The sequence below is a fragment of the Labrus mixtus genome, chromosome 20 (genome assembly GCF_963584025.1).
Source record: "Labrus mixtus chromosome 20, fLabMix1.1, whole genome shotgun sequence".
In the NCBI taxonomy this organism is placed as follows: Eukaryota; Metazoa; Chordata; class Actinopteri; order Labriformes; family Labridae; genus Labrus; species Labrus mixtus.
Window position 1 is genome coordinate 21,049,405 of NC_083631.1, and position 24,619 is coordinate 21,074,023.

At 41.6% G+C, this 24,619-nt stretch overlaps 2 protein-coding genes and 1 long non-coding RNA gene across 6 annotated transcripts in view; 2 read left to right on the forward strand and 1 right to left on the reverse strand.

Annotated features, from left to right (window-relative positions):
* The window catches only part of gh1 (growth hormone 1), a 188,783-nt gene that overhangs the window by 149,166 nt on the left and 14,998 nt on the right, over window positions 1-24,619 (reverse strand). The window lies entirely within an intron of this gene.
* LOC132995757 (uncharacterized) overlaps window positions 1-24,619 on the forward strand; it is a 150,711-nt gene that overhangs the window by 17,527 nt on the left and 108,565 nt on the right. The window lies entirely within an intron of this gene.
* LOC132995751 (protein shisa-6) overlaps window positions 7,190-24,619 on the forward strand; it is a 71,578-nt gene continuing 54,148 nt past the window's right edge. For all 4 annotated transcript variants that reach the window (XM_061065894.1, XM_061065897.1, XM_061065898.1 and 1 more), the window contains exons 1-5: window positions 7,190-7,310; window positions 7,772-8,699; window positions 15,206-15,354; window positions 21,916-22,011; window positions 22,439-22,507. In XM_061065894.1, the coding sequence (XP_060921877.1) occupies window positions 8,140-8,699; window positions 15,206-15,354; window positions 21,916-22,011; window positions 22,439-22,507 (874 nt within the window). In that variant the 5' untranslated portion in view covers window positions 7,190-7,310; window positions 7,772-8,139. The remainder of the gene's footprint in view (window positions 7,311-7,771; window positions 8,700-15,205; window positions 15,355-21,915; window positions 22,012-22,438; window positions 22,508-24,619) is intronic.

The window sequence follows — 24,619 nt, forward strand, 5'->3', positions numbered from 1 at the left end:
GTCTGTCAATAATAGTGGACATCAATCCACCCATCCATCCGTCAAACGATCAAACCATTCACCCGTCAGTCCACCCAGCCACCCACCCATCCATCCATCAAACCATCCATCCATCAAACCATCAACCCATCAAACCATCCATCCATCAAACCATCCATCCATCCATCATCTATCAAACCATCCATCCATCAAACCATCCACCCATCAAACCATCCATCCATCAAACCATCCATCTATCCATCATCTATAAAACCATCCGTCCATCAAACCATCCACCCATCAAACCATCCATCCATCAAACCATCCATCCATCCATCATCTATAAAACCATCCGTCCATCAAACCATCCACCCATCAAACCATCCACCCATCAAACCATCCACCCATCAAACCATCCATCCATCAAACCATCCACCCATCAAACCATCCATCCATCAAACCATCCATCCATCCATCATCTATAAAACCATCCGTCCATCAAACCATCCACCCATCAAACCATCCACCCATCAAACCATCCATCCATCTTCCATCCATCCACCCATCAAACCATCCATCCATCCATCCATCCATCATCTATCAAACCATCCATCCATCAAACCATCCACCCATCAAACCATCCATCCATCAAACCATCCATCCATCCATCATCTATAAAACCATCCGTCCATCAAACCATCCACCCATCAAACCATCCACCCATCAAACCATCCATCCATCTTCCATCCATCCACCCATCAAACCATCCATCCATCCATCCATCCATCATCTATCAAACCATCCCTCCATCCATCCACCCGTCCATCCATCCATCCACCCATCCATCCATCCGTCCATCCATCCATTTCCTTCCACACATTGGGTTGTTCGGTCTCGTTGCTGTGTGTTCTGGGTCCACACTGAGGTCTCGGGTTTACCTCAGACACCTCCAAAGGTAAGGAGGCATTCGTATCAGATGTTACTTTACTAGCAGCTGCATCAAGTCGTCTACACCAAGAAAACTTTTACTTCACTTTTCTCAAATTGACATATTCCCAGCAGGGAGCAAGGTGCACTCTCCATGAAAACAGGGCAACAAAGAGTTTTTATGCAATTTGCATAATATTCGGTAAATAATTCATCAGATCATCAGGAGGTCTCTCACATGGGAATGAAAGTTTTGGTGACAGGTGGGTTTGCCAAGTAGAGCAGTCAGAGAGCACTGAGACCCTGTCATCACTTTAAATCTAATCTATTAGCTGAAAGGTTTCGCCGTCCTCCAGAGAGTATTTATTATTTAAGTAACAGGCAACAGATTGCAGGTTAAATTTCCAGTCAAAATCTTTTCTCTAACTGCTTAGTAAAAACCTGCGAGCCACAGCCCCCCCTGTTGCATCCCCATGACATTATTGATGACACCAACGTCAAGTAAATTGACGCCATGAAAATAAAAAATGGCCTGATATAACAGTCACACAAACATTCTGAAACTACAACAAAATGGATTGAGTTACAACTCACTTTCTGGTCCCCATAACATTATCCATCCATCCATTATCTTTACCACTTTACCTGTTCGGGGGTTGCAGGGGGCTGGAGCCGATCCCAGCTGTCATTGGGAGATAGGCGGGGTTACTCCCTGGACTGTCAATCACACGGCTGACATAGAGACACACAACCAGCCACACTCACATTCACACCCAAATAACATAACGAGCATGACTTTGGACTGTGGGAGGAAGCTGGAGTACTGAAAGAAAACCCATCTACGGGGAGAACATACAAAGTTCAAGTTGAAACAGAGTCCCATTTTCTTTCGCATTGTACAAAATATGATGATTTAAGAGAATTATTGTTTCATGAAGTAAAATCAGAAATATTGGGGCGGACAGATGTACAGAAACTGGAATGGCTGTTTAAGTTTGATGTGTTTAAACTTGCTAGTTTTGTTTCAAATGCTTGGGAAAGAAGACAGGATATTCTGTTTAATTAGTTTGACTTGCTTTTGCTTTTTTGTTTCTTGAAAATGAATATAGTTTACCTAGTGCACTCTGATCCGGGAACGGTTTTTAACTTATAGTGTCATGTAAGCCCGTGCGGGCTGGGCATATGGATGTATGTATGACACAATAATAAAATAAAAAACTAAACTAAACTACAAACTCCACACAGAGAGGCTCATGTCCGACAGGGATTCTAACCAGGAACCTCCTCGCTGTGAGGCAACGGCGTTAACCACTGCACCACCGGGTACAGATAAAGTAACCTGAACCTGAACCATGCAGCCCCCCCATAACATTATGTACTTATATGTTCCTCTCCTCGTCGCCCTCTTTGTCTTTGAAGCATCTTTCCATTAGAATCAAAGTATGCGTTATATTCCATATGAACTTAAAAAAGGCAAACATCTCTCGAGATAGTAATGCTTTTCACAACGTTAAGATTATAATGCGAGTACTTAAAGTCGAGAGGCACCGTATGGAGGGATGAGACACCTGCAAGGTCGACGGGATAAGAGCAGTGCGGCCCCTTTAGCGACGCTCTGTCGTGCTAAAACGATGTTAAGATTCACTTTGCATCGATTGTGAGCTTATGAAACATGTTGAGAGTGCCTGGCTCATTAAAAAAAGGCGACAGAGCGGACCCTCCAACAAGGCCCCCGTGTCAGAGGATAGCTATTCCCCTCTGCCACCAGAACTGGGGCAGACATTTCGGTTGGTGCTCTGAGCTAAGCCAAATCAAGACCCACATAAAAATCCCTGATTGAAAGACAAAATATAGACCAACCAGAGAGCGAATGTGGGGCAAATATCTGTGATACTAATCAACGTGACAATTACAAGGCAAGTGCTGTCAAGTGCCTTCCCACGGTGCTGTAAAAGAGCTGCGTTACTCTCCCTGTGTGATTGTTTTGTGCTGTTCTCACATTGCTCGCTTTAAAGTCAGCAGACTCCATTCACAAAAAAACAGTATTCCAACCTTCAAATAAATGGCATTTGTCCATTGACTGTATAAAACATGGACGTAGTCTCAGTAACATCACCCATTGGTTTCTGAAGAGGCGTTTTGAAGCCCAAACACGGCGGTGGCCATGTTGGAAGTGCCAACTCCACCTAACTTTTAATCGATCTAGCAGCAGGCAAAGAGTTCTGGCCTTAAGCCTCATGGGAAACAGCTGATGCACCCACCTATCAGGCAACTAATGTATGCACTAACTCTTGGCCTTAAAATACTCAAAATGGTTGAGTTATTAAATCATTTTCAGATTTACTTTGGGGATATTTAATGCCTTTATTTTAGAGATAGGACGGTGGCTAGAGTCAGAATCCGGGGGGAGAGAGAGTGGGGAACAACATGCGGGAAAAGAGCCCCAGGTCAGATTAAAACCCGAGCTGCCCGCCCTCATCGACTACAGCCTTTATATTGGGCGCATGCACTTACCGCTAGGCTACTAGCACCCCCCAAAAATGGGCATTTCCTCAGCAGCCGGCTTTTAGTGGAGAAAAGCATCTCTATCTTTAAAATAGAAGGTCTACCTCAGCAGGGATCCTCTCCCCTGTATCGCTGTCAGACTCTTAGATTTACATTAAGTTCTTCAGTTTTTCTAACATTTGTTAAGTGGATGTTAGAGCAGTAGCATGCATGGACTACATAGCAGCCATTGCAGCCTCTTTCCCTGCTAGCTGAATAAACATTTTGAAGTGATTCCCAATTTATTTTATTGCTATTAGTCATTTAGACCAGTGGTTCTCAACTGGTGGGTCGCAGAGCTGTTTTCAGTGAGTCACAAATGTGTGCCTGAGGAAAAAAAAGTGTCAAAAAGTCTATGAAGCATTTTTTAAGCGTTGGTTTTGCTCCATTTCTTGGTTCTTTCACATTTTGAACCATCTGAGGTCCAAACTGCATAATTGTTCATTAAATACTGCTGATGAGTTAAAAATATTAGAAATGTGGACAGCAATGTTTTTTTTGTTTGTTATTGCTTCGTGTTGTAGAATCTAAGCTTCACATCTCTTTGGTTATCTCTTTCATTATTTCATTCTTCTGTTGAAATATGGCCTCATTATTCTTCAGCCAATGTCGACCCCATCGCTACCTGTCAGCACTTTTTCGCTGAGGCCAGCGCGGAGTACTCCGAGCTGTTTAACACTAATGGACAATCGCTCTTCCCTTTGTGCTCAACATGCCATCTGATGTGCCGTTTTGACTGACAGAGGAACAGAGGGCCAATTTGCAAATGCTGACTTCCAGAGCGTTTAGTGTGGAAAGACATTCATCAAAAGCTCCGTGCCCTTTTTTCCTGTCTGCTTGTCATATTATCAGTAAAGTGCAGTCAGGGCCACGAGGGAGTACATCACACCTAGTTTCCGAGGCTCGCAGAAGTAGATGACATGAGCAGTGTAAGAAACGGCGCCACAATTAAGATTCACTTTGGCTTCTATCGGAGGTGAAATTAGCGCTGATATAAAGTATAACTGAAGTATGGAAGTTAAAAAAAAGAATAAATCAGTCATGCATTATTGTTGAAATTAATTCTGAGTTCATATTTACAACCAACAAGATATCAAACCCTACAGAAATCCCTATGGAGATACTTTTCCTCATCAGAAACAGTAGCAACACCACTCTCTTAAAAGCTACCAGACTTCATTGCCAAAAATGGTGACTGTAAATGTAAGAGAAGCCTTGATCAGATAGTTTGTTTGTTGTGTGAATTGGGGTTTAAATCCCAATTCACAAACTAATCCCAAACTAATTGGGGTTAGTTTGGATCCATCAGATGATTGGTGCAACACACAATACTGCAACAAAAGATAATTTATTCAAGAGTGGACTTTCTCATCCTATGTTTCATCATGTAGAATCACTGCTTTCATTCATGGAGTCTGGTTGGTTTGAAGAGAGCCACGTGAGAGCAGTTTTTAGATCTTTAAATGTCTGTAAATGGGGACCAGATGTCAAAAATATTGGATTTACGCGGTACCCATAGACTAGCGGTTAGTGAGCACGCCCCATGTACAGTACAGAGGCTTAGCCCCTCCCCCTCTGGTTTTGGACTTTGATAAAGACAGGTGGTTTGTGGCTGTTTAGTATCATTTTTGTAAACTCAAATGGCTCATATGAATATTATCACCTCGGTCCACATGGAACCTCTGCTATAAAAGTAATGACAGCAGACCTTGGTCCAGCAGCGTTCACCTTGATCAAACAGCACTCTCGCTGTCTAAGACAAATAAATGTTGGCAGAGGTTTTTCAGTCTGCACACCAGATGGATGAGCTCTGACACCCCGGATAATGACTGAGAGAACGAGGACAGTGGAGTTCAGGCAATGACAGCAAAGTATCTGAAAGTCAATTTAAAATGATGTCTTATTGCTGTCACATTACCTGTCGGTGATGTTTTAATGTGGCCCATTTCCCCATCTGGTACCACCAGATTTCACCAAACTATTAAAAGTCCATCAAAAGTGAAAACTGGACTTTGTCGTGTTCAAACTTCCAGTGCCAGTTTTTCTCCATTTAGGAAGTGGACTGTTTGCATTTTGTAGGAACTGATACATTAATTAATCTATAAAATAATAAACAGTTCAAATCACTACCGATGTCTCTCGGGAAACCAGAGGGCTTCAGCAACATGGACTCACAAAAGGTCAAACAGCCAATTCAAATGCCGAGGTCAGACAACGCAGAGCCGTAAATTTGTGCCATGACTTGACCGACAGCTGGACGGACTACTTGATGGAACCTAACCATCATCATAAACGACGTGATGATGTTGGAAAAAAGAGGGGCTGGGTTAGGCGACACCCGGAAAGAAGACTCTAAACAAAAAAGCTTGACAAACTTTTCCTCTGTCTCATCGTTCATCTCGTTACACCAACTTCATCATTATTTTATTACTTTGCCATTTTGTTTCAACATTCTACAATTCACTTAGCAGACGCTTTTATCCAAAGCGACGTACATCAGAGAGTAAGAACAACACAAGCAAGGATCTAGAAAAAAAGGAACAATGTCAGTAAGAGCAAACGATCAGCTTTGAGTCTGATTGGACACACAGGTGCTGACAGGAAGTGACCAGAGGCAAAGCACAACATTGAGGGCAGTTCTTGAGAGCTCTAATCAGTATAGAAACCATCTTATAAGTCGTCGTTATCAAACAAAAACCATCGTCATTACCATCATCATCATCAATAATATGGAGACCATCATCATTAAGTTAGTAGGTATTCATGAAAGAGCTGGGTCTTTAGCTTTTTCTTAAAGGTGCAGAGGGAGTTTCAATGTTTCTTGTGGCTCCTGACTTTGGCATGTGCAGAGCGCTCTGTGCACCCTGAAAAAACCCTCAAACATGCTAGCGTTCCAGTCTGGATTGCGTGAGGCGTCCCAGATGTGGCCTTGTTCACTTTACAAGATACAATTATTGTTTTTTGGGGCAGATTGGTCCCAAAAACCTACGTCCATATCGGGCTATAACTTTACTTATAATGTGTAGTATGACCTTTGGGATGAGAGTTAAAGGAAGAACAAATTCTGAAATGGGAAAAAGTCTCTGGCATTTTACAGTATTTAGTCACAATACAACATCAATTCAGTTCTCAATTAAAAAAAAAAAAAACCTGTAGAAAAAAGCCAAAACTCAGTTAAACTATTGCCAAAGTCAACGTTTGAACTGAAGGAAAAACTGGAGGAAGAGATTCATGGGGAATAAGTCAGAATTGTTATAAAATCAAATACTTTTTCTGGGCTTACATTCAGAACATTTATAGCCATTTAAAAGATAATGTGGTAACAGCTTCAACTCAAAGTCAAACTAAACATGTTCACCTACTCTGCCATGGCTCCTGATGTATTATTCTGAAGTAAACCAGCAGGCCACACACACACACACACACACACACACACACACACACACACACACCCAGAGGACGTGATTGGTGACTTGTGAGTGGATGCAGCTTGTGTGAGCACTGATGCGTGAATGTCCAGCAGCAGCGCCGCGTGCAGACAACTTCTAATACACTTATCTTCCTTTTTTTTTTTTAACACCTCGACGACTTATCGAGTGAAGCCCGGAGGCACGTGACTGAAACAAGCCGATTGATAATTAACTGAGGTACCTGAATGTGTGACTTGGAAGGAAGGGAGGGAGGGAGCAGGGAGAGAGCGATAGGGGGGGGGGGGGGGGGGGTGAGAGAGAGAGAGAGAGAGAGAGAGATGGAGGCGGGCCGGAGAGAGGAGAGGGGAGGTCTCGCCTCTTGTCTTGCTGAGGCTCTTTGAATCAGTGGCACTGGCTGAGACAACCCGGTTACCGGCCGCAGTTCCTCCGGTAAGTCCTCTTCCTCTTCTCCTTCTTTTCACTTAGATTATTTTTTTCATTTCTAAAGGTTAATGCTCAATTCAGGAAATCTGGATAAAAAGTAAGTTTACGCGTACAATAAAGGCAAAAGATCCAGGAAAACGCCCCAAAGCTGCGAGTTTTTTTTTCGTTATGGACTTCAAGGACATAGTTTTTCTACTTAAATAACGTATTTTCATGTGGTATTGGAACAGAAACAGATCTCAAACATGTACTTTCTTGGACGCTGACGCGCTCCAAACATCCAAATGGAAACTTGGGCGCTGTCCATGGTGCTGAAAGTGTCCTTTGCAGTTACTGCCATTTATCGATCCGAACTCTCATTTCTATAATCTCTCATTGTCGATTAAGTTTCTCATGGTTACTTTTCCTATCTTAAAGTCGTATTTTATCAACTAAATCCATCTATGCGTGCCTTTTCTTCCCCGCAGTTTAAGTACGAGCTTCGAGTCAGATCAGCTGCCCATGGTAAAGAACAGAGAGATTCCCCTGCAGGACTTTGGGTCCTTTTCACGTCTCTGCGACCGAAATCCTAGAGAACTTTTGTTCAGAGCGAACTTTTATAAGAAGAAAAATAATTTGTACTGGATGACAGCGAAGTCAGAGGATGCTTTCTGTGTCTGTGGAGCTCGAAGTCTTCCAGTCAAAGTCCGTCTTGGCGCGTAAAGGAGTAACTGCGATGAAGAAACTACAAGCCAGAAGCTCCACTCGGTAAGAAGTGGACAGAGTGCGAGTCAGAGAGGAAGAGGTTGAGAGAGAGAGAGTGGAGGCCAAAGAACAAACACCAGCGCGTCCTCAAATGATGGGGATAAAGCTCCTTCTGCTGCTTTTGATTTACTTAGACCCGCTGAATGTCCTGTGCTCCGCCACCAACAACAAGAAGAGCAAAACTCCGCCGCGGAGAAACACAAAGGTGAAGGAGGTCAACGGCAGCACCACCGCGCTCCCGCTGGCTGCCGCCGTCCCGGGGAGAATCACGCAGGTCCAGGCTCCCTCGGTGCAGCACGACACCTGCCTGGGCCACTACGACGTGAGCGGCCAGTACGACAAGGAGTTCGTGTGCAACAACACCGACCACCGCTTCTGCTGCGGCAGCTGCTTCCTCCGCTTCTGCTGCGCGGACCGCGGGAAGCGGCTGGAGCAGAAGAGCTGCACCAACTACAACACCCCGGACTGGATCAAAACCCAGCCCCCGTCACCTGCGCCCACGGGTGACACGTACGACCCGGAGCTCGACCCGACCAACACCACGGTGTACATCACGTGCGCTGTCATCGCGCTCATCATCGCCATTGGGATTTGTGTTAAAGTTGCCTATGACAAAGCCACCAAGCCGCCGCAGGAGATGAACGTGCACAGGTGAGTTTGTCCTTTTTATTCCACTTCATTCCAATTGCCTTAACAAAACTTGTGTAAATCTGTCAGTCTCCTTTAAAATGACTGACATCGTGCCCCTAACTGCCTGAAAGTGTGTGAAACCCTGAACAAGGACCCCTAATATGGGAATTTTAATTTGACCAAGTATCTCCTAATGGAGGATCAATATAGTATATCTGAGTGTATCTTATCAGTTAACATGAATGAATACCATCATATTAAACCTCAAACTGAATATATTGTGTGGAGTTTTAATGGGCAAATGGACCAAGTCATGAAAAAAATGAATCATAGCAACAAGCAAGTGTGACGTATTACAGAAAAAGTAGTCCCCTGTATCTGCAGGTAGCACAGGTGATTGTATTAGGGCCGTACGCTGTAAACGTTCATGAATGTGAACAAAACGCACGATTTCACACCATGAAAGTACACAGTGTCCTAACTGGGCCAAATGGATCGAGGAAGACACCCACCTTTATATCTCTGGAGTGTGCTGGTTGAATCTTCAGCTCATCATTTCAGACATAGGATTGTTGAATTTGTATTTTTGCTCGCAGAAATAGCAATGTTTTTTTCACAGACTATTTAAAGGCGTAATTCAAACATATACGGTATGTTGAGATCAGATCTCCCTGGTAAATCTTGTCTGGAGGTTCGTCACCCATTCAAACACATGGTAACACAGATTTTCTAGTTGCATCCTATATAATTTGGCTACATTGATTGAATCGCGGAGCAGTGCATCACATTCACCGATGAAAAAATGAACGAGACAAATTGGACTCGAGCTCACAACTTCTTATTTCTTCTTCTGGGGGGGAATGTTTGAAACTGCTCTCTCTACAGGTTCAGGTTACTTTATTTGTACCCATAGGTGCATTGTGTGGCAGGAGACTCATATACACTTAATAAAGCACAGACAATACAGAAATCATACAATGAAAAAATGAACGAGACAAGTTGGACTCGAGCTCACAACTTCTTATTTCTTCTTCTGGGGGGGAATGTTTGAAACTGCTCTCTCTACAGGTTCAGGTTGCTTTATTTGTACCCATAGGTACATTTTGTGGCAGGAGACTCATATACACTTAATAAAGCACAGACAATACAGAAATCATACAATGAGAAAATGAACGAGACAAGTTGGACTCGAGCTCACAACTTCTTATTTCTTCTTCTGGGGGGGAATGTTTGAAACTGCTCTCTTAACAGGTTCAGGTTACTTTATTTGTACCCATAGGTGCATTGTGTGGCAGGGAGACTCATATACACTTAATAAAGCACAGACAATACATAAAACATACAATGTGAAAATGCTTGGTACATGGGTGCGCAGATTCCAGCCTTACAAAACAGTTGCCATTGGACCGATCTGAACCTTCTTGTTAAAATCACAGGTGATTTTTTGTGAAGGTTAAATGCTTTTGAATTACATCTTTGCAATGACACGATTTCCCCAACCACGGCGAAACGATTTAAGAGAAACGCCTCCAACAATCATCATGTCCGTCCACCTTGTAACCCTAAAAGGACCAAATTATGAAAGTTGGGATTTGTAACCTTGTTAAAGCTGGTTGGAAAATGGTCATGGAGAGGTTTTTGGAAGAACTTCACCCCGTTGTCAACCAATTTTCAACGCTGAACTCATGATTGGTGCTCACTGGGATATTTTGAAACATTGGGCCTCTGACAAAGCTATATTTGGGAGTAAGAATGGTTGGCATATCTCTTCAGTTTTATGTTCTTTTGAGCTCTAAATGAAAGAGTTGCTATGGAAATACGGGCTGTAAAAACATTTCCTTTCTTCCTTTAATTGAAAATCAATCCTATGGACATGAGTTACCGACTCACTATCATGACTTCACTACAGTTCATGACCTTTAGCACATGTCGTTATTCTCCTCCCCAGAGCTTTCCTGTCAAAAATGTCAACACTGTATACCTTTCTATGCGTCACAAAACCCCATTCTGTGTCAGTCCCAGTGGAGAGGGTGGGGGTTTGGTATGTTGGTCCCCAGAGGGATCCAGTAAATGCCACTGGAAGCCGTAATGAGTGATCGTCCTGATATGAGTGTTCGCTTCCACATTGACAATATTTTTAACTCCTCTGGGCACCGTTAGTGGTCAGTGAATTGCTCAATGAGCGTGAGAGAAGCATAAAAAAGACATCCCAATGGCTTTTTCAGTCATCAGCTGAAAAAAAACGGCAGTATGCAACATTTTTTCCGCCCATCATAAGAAAACAAAAGACGTACTAAATGTTAGCTATTATCTGTAGTTTCTTGTTCCTTCTACACTTGTGTCCTGAAACAAACCTCCCAGAAAGCCCTTTGAGTTCTCAATCTGAGTCCTCCTCTGCAGATTTACGCTCTTTTACGACTTTTGGAGATAGCTGGTGTCTTGATTGGATCCATTACAGTATGCTTTACAGTACACTAAAATGGTCCCATTACAGTGACATAAGCTGAAGAGTATAAATCAAAAGGCTTTGCTTTTAAATTCTACATTTTCTTAAAATCTTTTTTTTTTTTTTTGTTTTACAGAAGAGCTTGGGGGAGAAAACTAAATTAATCAACCTTTATAGCTGTTAAAAAAAAACTGAGTTGGGTTTTAATGTGGTCTTGTTTCAGTGTATTCTTAATTCTGGTTAGTCCATTATAGTACAGTATGTGAAAAAATGTTTTCCAGCCAAGCACCGCCCACTTAAACCAATCAGAGGAGGCAGCAGCTGATTGAGAGAATGTGTTTTAGTGAATGAATGCTGTAATGAGAGCTGAATTTAATCTATTGTTAATTGTTAGTTAGTCATGGGAACAGCTAATTATTGAAGATTCCCCAAAAAAATTAACCTAAAAAAGAATACTGTGTTTACGACAATTTTGGCGAAGGTGATTTTTGTGATACGATGGTCGAGCACCTTCTTTTCCCTCTATGGTGTCTCATTCAGATACTAAAGGTAGCTAATGTTTTGAAGTTGTTTTAAGGACTATTTCTGCCTTTCTTACAGAATGATTAAGTCGTTTTTATAGTAAACTGTTAGTGCCAGTTCAAGGTACCTTCTAGCGTCTTTTTTAAAGAACATAGGACATCTGTTTTCAGACCTCCTTTACATCTTGATTAAACTATATAGATACTTCACATAGGGTACCATTTTGCATCTGTTCAAGGTTCCAATGAAGCGTCTTTTGACGTCTGTTTATCTTCTTTTGAAGGTGAGGTCTGTTTGTAGGTACCCTTCAGCGTCTGTTTCAAAGATTGCGTCTTTTAGAGTCCGTTTAAAGAAACCTTTGACAAATATATCAAAGGCTGTGTTCTTCCATTGGAATAGGTGGTTGAGTCTGTTGCTAAGCACTTTATTGCATTTACCTTTTAGCGTCTGTTTTAGAGTTCCCATTTGGAACCTTTTAAGGTATGTTCTCTTCTTTTAAACTTGAGGTAAAAACTTCTTCTTGATACCCTTCAGCAATTGGTTCACCACCTGTTCCTTCCTTTTTAGTCATGTAGTCTGGTCTCCAACAAGGCACCCTTTGGCGTCTGTATCAAGGTACCCTTTACGTATATAGAAGTCTGTTTTCTTCTAATTAAAAGTTATATAGGTTTGATTCTGTAGCATTTGTAAGAATAAAGGATTAAAAAGAGTTTAATTATGGAATTAAGTCTCAATTAAAATGCACGTTTTCCACCCGTTGGTGAAACATGAACTCATATTGAGTTAGTCATTGCTTTTACCCAGGAGTCACTTGAGTCACCTAAAATTACTAGGAGAGAGGAGGACGTCTGGCATTGACTTTAAGATAATTGTGCATTGTTATGTCCTGGTCATAAAACTCTGGCACCTGCTGCTTTGAAAATGTCGAGGCAGATTACTCAGCTTCAGACAAAACACTTTGACATGTTCTTGTTAAAACAGTTTCTAAAACTTCCAGCCCTGACAACAACACAAAGAAGCTCCTTGAGCAGATCAGATTAAATGTAAGCTCCACTGATTGCTATAAGTGTCTTTTAAATAATTATTTTTTTGGCACTGTCAGCTTTTTAATATCCATATGGACTCAGGAGACTTCGTAATACTGTATTTGAAACAACAAAAGCTCATGATGCAGCACTTTTTTTTTTATCTATGCCCTGAGAATTGAAAACAGGGGACATATTTTGTGTGGTTTTATCCTGCAGTATTGTCCTATCCATGGGGCATACATTCAAGTGTTCAAGGCCATCAATATAAACGGTAGCCACTCGAGTTTAGAGCGAGGTTGATTAAAAGAGGAGGAATGGTTTGCTGGGTGAGTAAAAATATGTTTTTCCTTTATATGATTTTTCTTTATTTTGGCATATGTAGATGTCATAATGATGTCTGCTGAAATAGACCTCAGAGGCTGGCAGCAGACATTCACACTGACAAGCCATGACCAAAAAGGAGTAGTGGAACATGGGATTAGCTTTTTATTTGGCAAGGGTCTGCTCCACCTCAAATGATCTGAGCGTCTCTCTAAATTGCTGGTGCTTCTTTAATGTAATTTAGACTCCTACCTCTGCGGCTGAGGGGGGAGGACTGTGAGCAGAATACTGAGCTGTTGGCAGACCTTTGCTGTTTGGTCTGTGACCTTCACCGAAACAGAAGAAATGTGGAGTGAGAGCTGAAGCCAGTGGTTTGAACAGGCTGTATTGATCAACTTCTGCAGAGCAAACCAATTTATGCCGGCTAGGTGGTAAGGATAATGCTTTGTTTTCCAATCTCAGGACCGAGAGGCTGACTGAAAAAGGCAAGGCGCCTGTGTATTTGTAAAAACAATGGAAGAATAACAGAAAGTTAAAGTCAAAGTATATAAAGAAACTCAGCTCTTGGCTTATATAGCCAATTTGAGTTTAGTTCAGAAATACTGGCATTAGAAATTATGTTAACAATAAAAAATTCAAAAAGGAAATTGCAGCACAGCAATACTAATAATGTGTTCTGGGTCATGAATGTCATAGTTTGTCAACTTTAAAGAGATAAAAGCATTGACAGTTTAGGTTTTGTTCTTTTTTTCAGCCATCTAAAACTATGGCCTTAACTTTAGGGAGCGGCTGTGGCTCAGTTGGTAGAGTCAGTCGTCTCTCAACTGGAAGGTTGAGGGTTCGATCCCCAGATCCTGCAGCAACATTTCCAATGTGTCCTTGGGCAAGTTATCGGTTATACAGTTGTAAAAACAAACGCCTTGGAACCCTCAGTTGCTATGGTATATTCCTGCATCTCCATAAATCTGTTTAATTTAGGCATTCCCCAAGGGTCCATTCTCGTCCCATTGTTTCTTTCAGATAACTAGTTCCCCCTCAGTAGCTTTCAACAGAACCCTCTTTTATTTTATTGTGCATTGATTTTCAAGTCTTGCTGCTTCCTTTAAAGGCCATTATTTAGTTTTGTGTCAGAACATATTACTAACAACATGTTGACTCCAAAAGTGAGTGCACTTCAGATCAGTGAATTGGGCTTTGCTGCTTATTCTTAACGCTTAGCTTTTGACAAAGGGTGACGAGATCTTTGCATTATTAGTAACTCCAGACTTAGAAACACTCTACCTGCCATCTTGAAACACTGTCTTATGAGAATGCATTTGTCAATATTTAATATTTCCCTTTCTTATGACCATGTACTATTAACATTATTCTTTAATACTCGTCTTAAATTTATCTTTTACTTTTAGACACTTCTGTGCTTTGAAAAGCAGTTTCTTTTTTCTCCGTACATTGTGATAACAATAAATACAATCATCTCAGTATGCAGAATTTAAACAATTAAAAGTCAAATCTTTCTTCCTTTGCTTCCACTTTCTTGGTCAAACATTATTCTTCCCCCTTAAAATACATGTTAAAAGTTGGGACTGTTTCATAAACTACTTCAACTACAGCAGCCAACTAGGACAATTTCAAACCAGGTCGCCTCCGTCTGTGGAAAAAAAAGAAAACGGCTAAAGTGTGCTTATCCTGGAAGGGAAATGCTATTAATATACAGTATATCTCTCAAAGTCACCGAGTTATAGAAAAGAGGACTGTGCGGCTGCTTTAGGTTGACATTGACACACTTACATTGCCGTTTCCTACACTGTACGGCGGTGCAGTGATGTTTCTCCATCGCACAGACAGACTTTTTGCCTTCAAAAAGTAGGAAAATCTGTGAAATATGGCTTTTATTTTCCGGTTTAAAGCAGGGCATTAACGTAACTCATAATAAATGGGCCTTGTGCTGGAGTTGGACACTTAAATAGGACTCCTCTGTACCTTGTGTACCACGCTATTGAAAATCTAACCCCCCTTGTGACTGTGGGTGTAATTAGGATTTCCTCTCTGCATTGCTCCCAACCTCTTTGATTCAAATTGGAGCCGAAGCTAAATAAATTAGAAGGACCTTTAGGGGGATTGTGAATTGAAAAAGAAAAAGAGGAAAATGTTGGTAATTGGAAAACATTTAAGTTCAAACATTTTTTTGTACTTGTGTTATTTCTTTCCAGAGCCCTGGCAGACATCCTGAGGCAACAAGGTCCCGTTCCAATATCTCAGTACGAACATGAAAACATTGCAGCGATTGATGGGTCGCCCAAAGACGAGACGCCGGTCAGAACCTTGAAGAATCATTACACACCTGTTCACTCCAACCATGGTAGGCTATATTACTCAGATTTTAAGTATAACTACAGCTCATACTTGGAAATGGAGCATGTTTGTTGGCGAAAAACCCATTTAGAAAACAGATTCTATATTGCTCACTTCCTAACCCTTCCATGACATGGGAATGGCATCCACTGACATAGATGGACAGGCTGGGAATTATAAGCTTTTCCCCTCAAGCTTTCATGAGTAGAAACATATAAGAGAACGTACAGTAAATTAAATACACTCATGCCCAGGCTGAGTCCTCGTCTCCTCGGCGCTGCAGTCCCATAAGCCTACTCAGCATTGGCTCAAAATTGAGATGCAAATTATCATCTTCTTCGTCTTCTGCGTTATCCCGCAGAAGACTGCTCTTTGTCCGGAGATAATTCTGTCGTGCCACGCTGTTCCTCCTACTTTTAGCCATCGGTCTCCAGATCCCAGCTCCAGGGATCAGCTCGTTCACTAAGTGCCCTAGTATGGTGTCCCAGATTCAACAGCGTTATGTTTCACTCTGGTGTCACCCTGCCTCCACCCTTTTCTCCATCACCACCACCACTGCCGTCCAACATGGAGGGATGTGTCAGAGGAGAGCTGAAAACAGGCTGTTCTCATCCTCACGTTTCTGCCGAAGAATAATGATTTAACTTACCAGTTTATGTGACTGGAAAGATTACTGCTGAGCCCTGAGGAGTTATTGTTCCTCTAAAGGAAAAGAGATTACGCCTTTGATGATGTCCTTTATGATCTTCTCTTTGTTGTATTTTTGGCATTATTAAGACTATCAACATTGTCACATTATAACTAATGCCCCCCTTTTCTACTCTGTATAAATAACTGGATGCTGATACTTTAGAAACCTGGAGAATTGAGAGGAAATTGTAATCTTTTTGGGGTCACATTGGATGTGCAAGATCTGAAAATGTACCTTTCAACTACTTACTAAACGCCATTGTTAAAATAATATCTCTCATATGGACCACTTAGCCTTGTCTCCTTGGTGAAAGTCCTTTGCTGGTTTGATCAGATCATCCACCCCATTGACTGGGACAGGGTGTTCCTGAATCCTTCCGTTGTACAAAAGTGAAGCAAAAATACCCCTGCATGACATAATGCGCTGGTGACGTACTTTGACAAAAGCGGTATGGCTATTGGAAGAGCGGAAATGAAGTCACAATCCTTCCACTTACCAAAACACGCATTCACAGATAGGTGTGTACAGTCCACAGCAGAAGAAATTCTGGCGTCAGTTTGGAGCAGATATTTCCTATCGCCTTCCGTCCACGACTCTGCTTATACGGTTGAGAATGTCAACAAGCCTGGCAATCATGACGGTACATCCGCTCTCTGTTTGCATAAACCAGCTAATTAAAACAGAACTACTCAGAAAGATGGACACTTGGACCTATATCAGCATTAAATAACTAACTACCATGACAGATTCTAATTTCGGCAAAAACATTTTGGACGTGCATTTTAACTCTACAGTTCAACCCATGTCCTCTGCGGAAAAGGAGGTAGGTTTATGACCTATACTACAGCCAGTCAGTAGGGGGCGGGGGATCTAAGTATTTTGGCTTCATTCCCAGGTGGCTGCTTCTCCGTCCATATTAATATATAGTCTGGTCTACCCCATTCTCATTCCTTTCTGTATGTGTTGCTCTTTTTAAAAATAGCCTTGACTTTCAAATTGCTTTAATCATACAGACTCAAATGTAAAGTATTCCTGGAACAAAAGCTAAAGGTCATGCTGACTGTCTAATAAAAAAGTGAAAGCCACAAATGGGAAATGGGCCACTGCCCCCAAAAACAGAGTACCAAGCCAAAACAATATGTGCTAAATTAAATGCAAGGTCTTGGCTGTAGCCTTGTCTTAGAGCAAATCTGAGTCTAAGAGAATATCGGAGTGTGAGCACAGGGTTTTGAGGGTAACCATAACAAAATCTGATCATCAATCACTTCATTGCGATCTGAAATCGAATGCCCAATTGAATGAAGGGAGAAAATCCAACTAGTGAGTCACTGAGCCAGACTTTTTATTTTTTTCAAAGACTATTTTGCAGAGTGCATTCTGCTTGCTATTGGGAAAACCGAGGGCAAACACAGAGGGGAGCAGCTCAATTTCATCCCAAGGTGAGCTGGTTGGTTAATCCGGCTCTGAGCCCCACTTAAAGGAACTTTAACTTCCTCCAGAGAAAACACATGAAACACTATACCGACCAACCTATACAGCTGATACTCTAAGCAGTGAGAGCAAAGCAGCAACATGTAAAACACAACATAATAACATCCATCAGGTTTTAGAGTCCTTACTTCTAAGTATTTGCCTAAGACCTTCCTAGAAGTCAATTATTGTACAAAAATGGATCTGAAAACCAAAAACTGCACACTATTCTTAAAGCTCCCAGTGCAAAAACATTTTTTTGTTTCATTTCTTTACTTGGTATTGGCATGATTTGTGTTTTTTTTCTCCACTTGCTTATCGTTCTGTAGCTGTAGCATTTGAATCAGAAGCAGCAAAATGCCAGAAACTTGAAATGTGAGCAATGGCACGACCAAAAAGGCATTTTTTTATTCAGACTGATTACGAAGCATTTTAGAAAATTATAAATAAACAAAATTACAAATGTAACCGTCAAAGCTTATTAAGGTTTGGCTGGTGCCAATTACTGAACACATTGCACATTGTAGGCCACGGTGCGTCTGTTTGTAAGTGCAAACACAGAGTAATGATTATCCCTCCGTGTGATTCACAAAGCCACACATTGTTATTTTGTTCTTGATGTGATGCCGCCCACAGAAAAGATGTCTTCATTGTCCAACCTGTGTCATATCAGCCTCCCATCGGGTGCTGGGCGAGGAGTAACAGGATGTCACATTGCAGGGGTGAATGCTTTTGAATGAAGATTAAAAGAGGAGGGTGTCCAAGCTGGGATGGAGGCACTCTAGGGAAGACGTGACTCACATTTTTATGACAAATTTATGACACAGCAGAGACTCATTTTTAAGTGTAGACATGGTCAAAAAGCATCAAATCTAAAATGTAACTTGTGGATGTTATGTACTTATAACTCAAGCAGTTTGGTGTGGTTTTAAAATGTTTGATTTACTTTGCTTTGAACATACACCTCCTGTGTGCATATGCATCTGTAATGAGGCTTGCCATTGACATTTCTAAAAATATTCTTGAAGCGTGTTCAGAGAAAGCAGCACATACAAAGTCGACATGAATATAGGAAAAATTTGGTTGTCACATTGAGAAAAAGATTATTTTTTGGTTGTCTCGTCTTGTCTTGCTGACAGATTTAACAAAGCATAGGGCAGAGCTAGCCTTGAGGGAACTGTATCACCTCTATGTCCCAGAGTTCAATTGCATTCCCTTATTTTGTGCTGTAAAGTTGGTACGACACTGTGAAAATATAGGTGACAAATGTCTCTTCCACTCTGCACACAGACATTGTATTCATCTCTGTAGGACACTCACAGCTACCAGATGCGATTTGAGACATAAAAACCTGCAGAGGGAGTCTATAAAATGGGAATGGACCAACTTTTGGTTGGTATTTTGAAAGCGTGACGTCATGCTGCTGATGGTGATGAGTCGGGATGTGTCAGTCTGCCTGAAGAATCACATGAAGAGACTGTTTATGTCCATATTTATCAAACTGAAAGCTGTTCTAACCATATGCACTCATTTAATTGCTGCCATCATTTTACTTGACAGAGAATTTAGACAAACAGTATGTGGACACTAGGATATTATTGTAAAAGATGTCATTCTAAAACTGAGGGCATTCGTCTGCTTTTATAACATCTGTCTGAGGTGTCTCCTGGGGTTCGATCCCCAGCTCCTGCAGCCACATGTCCGATGTGTCCTTGGGCGAGATACTTAACCCCAAGCTGCTCCCGCTTCTTTGTTGGTGGCGTATGAATGGGCATGAATGGGATTAGTTACTTCTGATGGTCACTTTACATATTAACCATCAGTGTGTAAATAGAGGTGTGACCTGCAGTGTTAAACCGCTTTGAGTAGTCATAAGACTAGAAAAGCGTTATACAAGCTCAAGTCCATTTTCCATATATCGAAACAAAACATTGTTGCAAACGTGGATTTTTGATCTGAGGATTATTAATTGAGTTTTCATAAATTGGTTCCAGCTAAAAAAAATCCAAATGGTACATCCCTTTTTGGGAAAGAATTTAATAAAAGGAACCCAATTGAATATGCATTTAATATTCTATGAAATAATGGAAGGACTAGGCAATACAAAAGGCATTCTAACAAGGAAATGCAAATAGGAGTCATAGACACAGCTGCACACATCTAGATTAAGGAGTTTCAACTTGAGTGAAAAATGTGCCCGTATCCCCAGACTTTATGAATCTACTTAATGAACCAGAAAAGACGTAAAGAAAAATGAAAGAAATATCTGAGAGAACCAGAGTTTCTGTTGAGTCCCGAGTTCAGTCAGAGGCCAAAAACACGCATAAACACACTCCCACAGACACAGTTGGTGAGACTGGTGCCAACTAATTTAAGCAGCCATTGCACTGGACCAACTGTCATTGACATTTGGTTCAGAGATTACATTCGGCAGACAAACAATCCAGTAGATAGTCAATGCACATGAAACAAGAAAATAATTTGCTTCCTGCTTGCATTCTGAGGTGCTGGTGGGTGGTATGTATGTATGAGCAAACAAACAAACTGAAGGAAGCGCTCCCCCCCTTGTCACTGTGAACACAGAGCTAACAACAACAAAACCAGAGGGAGTCTGACTTCACCCTCTCTTTTGTAGGAAGTCATTACTGCACTGTATTAATTAGGATGTCTTTGATATCTGAAGTATTGGTGTTAGAAATGTCACATATTATACTTTGAACCAACAGTGATGGTTTATTGAAGTTCCTTGCAAATCTCAAACCTGGTAGTACAGGCTTTAAGTAGCAAAAGGTACAAAGAAGTGTGTGGAAGAGGTGTTTTATAGTTTAATATAGCCATTATCTGCAGAAGAAGATTGTGTAAGGAGTTAATACATGACCTCCTATTGACATCATCTCTTCTCCTGCATGAATGGAGAGAAGAAATTGAGTCCCTAATTTGATGACTGTTTACCTTTCCCTTAAGGCCATTTCAGATATCACTTTGTACTCCGTTCACTTCTATCAGGAGATTCGACGGGTTGTTTTTATCTGTGAAATAAAACACTTTGCCCTTCATTCATGTCAGCGTGATGAAAAGCTCTAATAAAGTGGTTATTCTCTAACAGGCACGTTAGATCCTTTTTCATTATGCAGAGAAGATAAAGCAATTTTGAGGAACTTTCCCTGAGATAATAACAGGCTATAGGCTTGTTCTGCCACATGGGAACAATTTATCTCACAGTCAGACATCTTCAGCTACCTGATTTCAGCTCCATGGTGCCGTCCTTGGGGCATGTGGAGGTTATGAATCATCAGCGTTTCACCCTGGGAGACATCACATAGATATACTACTGTATCATCGGCATATAGAGAACAACCATGCGCTGTTTAAAATGCAAGAAACTACATTGATTCTATTTTTTATGGTACATGCAGCCGGCTTCAACAGGTCTTATATTAACAGGGATGTCCAGAGTGCTACTGTAATCAGTTAATCTTTGTCCTCTGGGTTTGATAAAAAGAAGCAAATGAGCCTCGCTGCTGATGCCCAAGCGCCAAACCTTGGTGTGATGAGGAGCAGGCCTAATGGTCCCAGGTGTTTCTTCTCATTATGATAATTTGAAATGCTGTTTGATTCCGGCATCCCTGAGCCCAAAGGTCTGAGTGATGTTATTGACTTTGAAGTGGTTCCTTGGAGAATGAGGTATTTAACTGTTCAATGGTTAATGTTTAAGCAGGACGAACATACAGAAAGAGAAGAGTGGTCTGGTAAACTGATTCTCCAGATTTTGGATTCTTTGTTATTTTCTTCCAGCAAAAAAAAATCCACATCCCTTTATTTCTTTGTAAGACTTGTCTGGGATTGGTAGGTCAATTGTATTATGTTAGTAGCAGACTTCCTGTCGAGCTCCTTTGTGTTCAGGCAACTCTCTGAATTACAGCACAGGTTAAGAGCGGAGTTAACAACAATGTGGTACAAACTGAATTACAGATTAATACACAAATGATTAAAAAGTGGCAGAGGCATCGTCTTTGGTAATTTCCAGGTCAACATCAGACTCTGACACGGTGGCTGCTGCTCTGTGTCTATGTACAGTAACGATATCGTGAGGCAGTTTTCACCTGGATGAGAAGTCTCATGGCGTTTTAATCTTGCGAGATCTCGAGTCTTGTCACACCCTTGCTCTGGTGTTTGTATATTGGACAAGAAAAGGGCTCCTGAGTGACCTCATCTTGATGTTGTGCTGCATTCTTTTTCCTCCTTTAACTAGGGCCCGACAGATATGGGATTTTGGGGACGATACAATACAATATTTTAGGGGAGAGAAAAAAGTCCAATAGCGATTCATAAACCATTTGGTGAGACTAGTTTGAACACAAATATTTTGCTGAAATATTGAATAACCACATTTGTTTGTCTCAACAGGGCACTATGGGAAAGAAAACCTGCGCAGCGGAGGCCAGGACATGCACAACTTCATCTCCTCTGGGTTTGTGACACTCGGACGTGGCCATTTGAAAGGTACAGTCCATCCTCCTAATCTGATTCCACTTTAAAGCGAGCTCGGAATAATAATCATTTCACTCTCAGAGCTACTGCGTCATGCTGCCATTGTGTGTCTGCCAAAGACAAAAAAACTGTGACTTTAGTTTCAGCTCAGTGGAAGTTGGACATCACAATTCATAATGGCTTGAAGTGACATCTTGCAAAAGTCTGCACACACACACACACACACACACACATACACACACACACATTTATTATCTATGATTAAATCCTCACTTCCAATGACAAAGTCACACTCGGCAGGCGGCTGGTGTGAGTGCAGCACAGCACAGTCATCCATTTTTTACAAAGTATTGTCTTCCTCTGGAGCGCGAGTTGATCAGAAGTGTTGTCAGATGGAGAATGAGCTGTAAACAAGAGGCCTGTTGTCATGTTTTTACAGCGCAGCACTCCATAGACGAGTCGGGCCAGATGTCCTGGCAGGGTGACCTGGACATCCCCCTCTCCTACGGTACGTTTCTCTTAATGTTCTGATTCCTGCCCAAGAAAAAAAGCCACGCGAACTGCTTTCTGCACGCACCTGATAAGACACACACACACACACACACACACACACACACACACACACACACACAAACACACTCTGACCAGTCCAGTGCACTTGGCCCACAGCCGCAGAAAGAGTGCCAGAGTTGTAATAGTTTATTCATATTTCTCACTCAGTGCATTTGAAGCCAAAATATCTCCACTGGTGGTTGTTTGACAGAAAGTTGGAATGGACGCTGCTCTTTCATGTTTGTTTATAGAACATCTATGGACAGGTGGCAGATGTTAAAGACCTTTTTCTGGACCTATTTATACACATTTTCAGGTGGTGATGACTGTTGACACAAAAAGCTTGGGAATATGTTTTAATCCGGCTGACCGGTAGTGACGTTGCATTGCTTTGTTCAAGTGTCAATTTCTTGTTTCTCATTTACATCTAGTCCATTACTTTCTAACATAAAGAACTCTGCACACAGGTCACTCTATAATTTGTTGCACACAGGTCACTCCATAGTTTGTTGCACACAGGTCACTCTATAGTCTGCTGCACACAGGTCACTCTATAGTTTGTTGCACACAGGTCACTCTATAGTTTGTTGCACACAGGTCACTCTATAGTTTGTTGCACACAGGTCACTCTATAGTTTGTTGCACACAGGTCACTCTATAGTTTGTTGCACACAGGTCACTCTATAGTTTGTTGCACACAGGTCACTCTATAATTTGTTGCACACAGGTCACTCTATAATTTGTTGCACACAGGTCACTCTATAATTTGTTGCACACAGGTCACTCTATAGTCTGTTGCACACAGGTCACTCTATAGTTTGTTGCACACAGGTCACTCTATAGTTTGTTGCACACAGGTCACTCTATAGTTTGTTGCACACAGGTCACTCTATAATTTGTTGCACACAGGTCACTCTATAATTTGTTGCACACAGGGTACATTGCAGTTGCTGCTGTTAGTGACATAAATATCCAGCGATGGCTCTGCCAAAGGGTATTTCTCTGAAGGAGATTGTTGTGGGCAGCGGGAGGTGTATTTTATTGAGCCAAAGATTGTAACCTGACAGCTTTATTTCACAGTCTTTGTGATATAGAGCACAGATCAGTGCCAGAAGAAGTTTAGTAGAGGGAATTGGCTCACTACATCAAAAGAAATGTCTGCTGTTGCTGCAGAGAAAGAAGATTTGTGAGCCTTTTCTCTAACTTGCTCCATGTTGCTCTGACTTTCACCTTTTTTTAACTTTTGGATTTACAACAAGCAACTCCAGCAGACCAAACATAGAACAATGTGGACTGAAAGTAGCTCCCTAAAATGTTTCAAGTGTGCTTTAAACTTAATCTCTGGGGGGAAATTCAAGTGTACAGTTGCTCTTATAAAAGCGTTAGGGAGAGGTAAAAACTAAAATGGAATTATGGATAAAATGAGACGTTAAACAGCAGGTAAGTAAGAATAAGAAAAAAGTGATAAGAGATCCCGCCAGTCAAAGGAAGAGGAACCACTTGACATAAAAAAAGGAAAAGTCCACAGGGTGCAAGCAAGAACAAATTTAGAGGAAAACAACAATGTCCAGAGAACGAGAACACAAGGAGCAAGGGTAGACGACATGCTGGCACTGAAAACAGGGGGAGACCAGACTTAATACACGGGGGGGGGGGGGGGGGGGGGGGGGGGGGGGGAATAGGTGAGACACAGCCAGGTGAGAAAATCAATCCACAGGTGAAAACAATGAGAGCGGGGGGCACAAAGGTAGAGAGTGTGGAAACATACACAAGAGGGTGGGGGGGGTGGGGGGGGGGGGGGGGGGGAACGAGGACACAAAACAGGAAAGAAAAATTAACTTAAATAAATTAAATACAAAAAATGAACAGGGAATGATACTTAAAAAACTGCCCATGTTAGATAAAGGATGTGATTGGTCGGACCTGGATCCATCTGAGTGAATTTAAAGCTCTGTGTGTTTCTTCTTCATCTGATTTTATTTCCTTTGATATTTTCCACTTCTGCACAAACAAAACGTTAATAATAACTTCTTGATAATCCACTGCTTGTGGGAACCTCCATGACCTG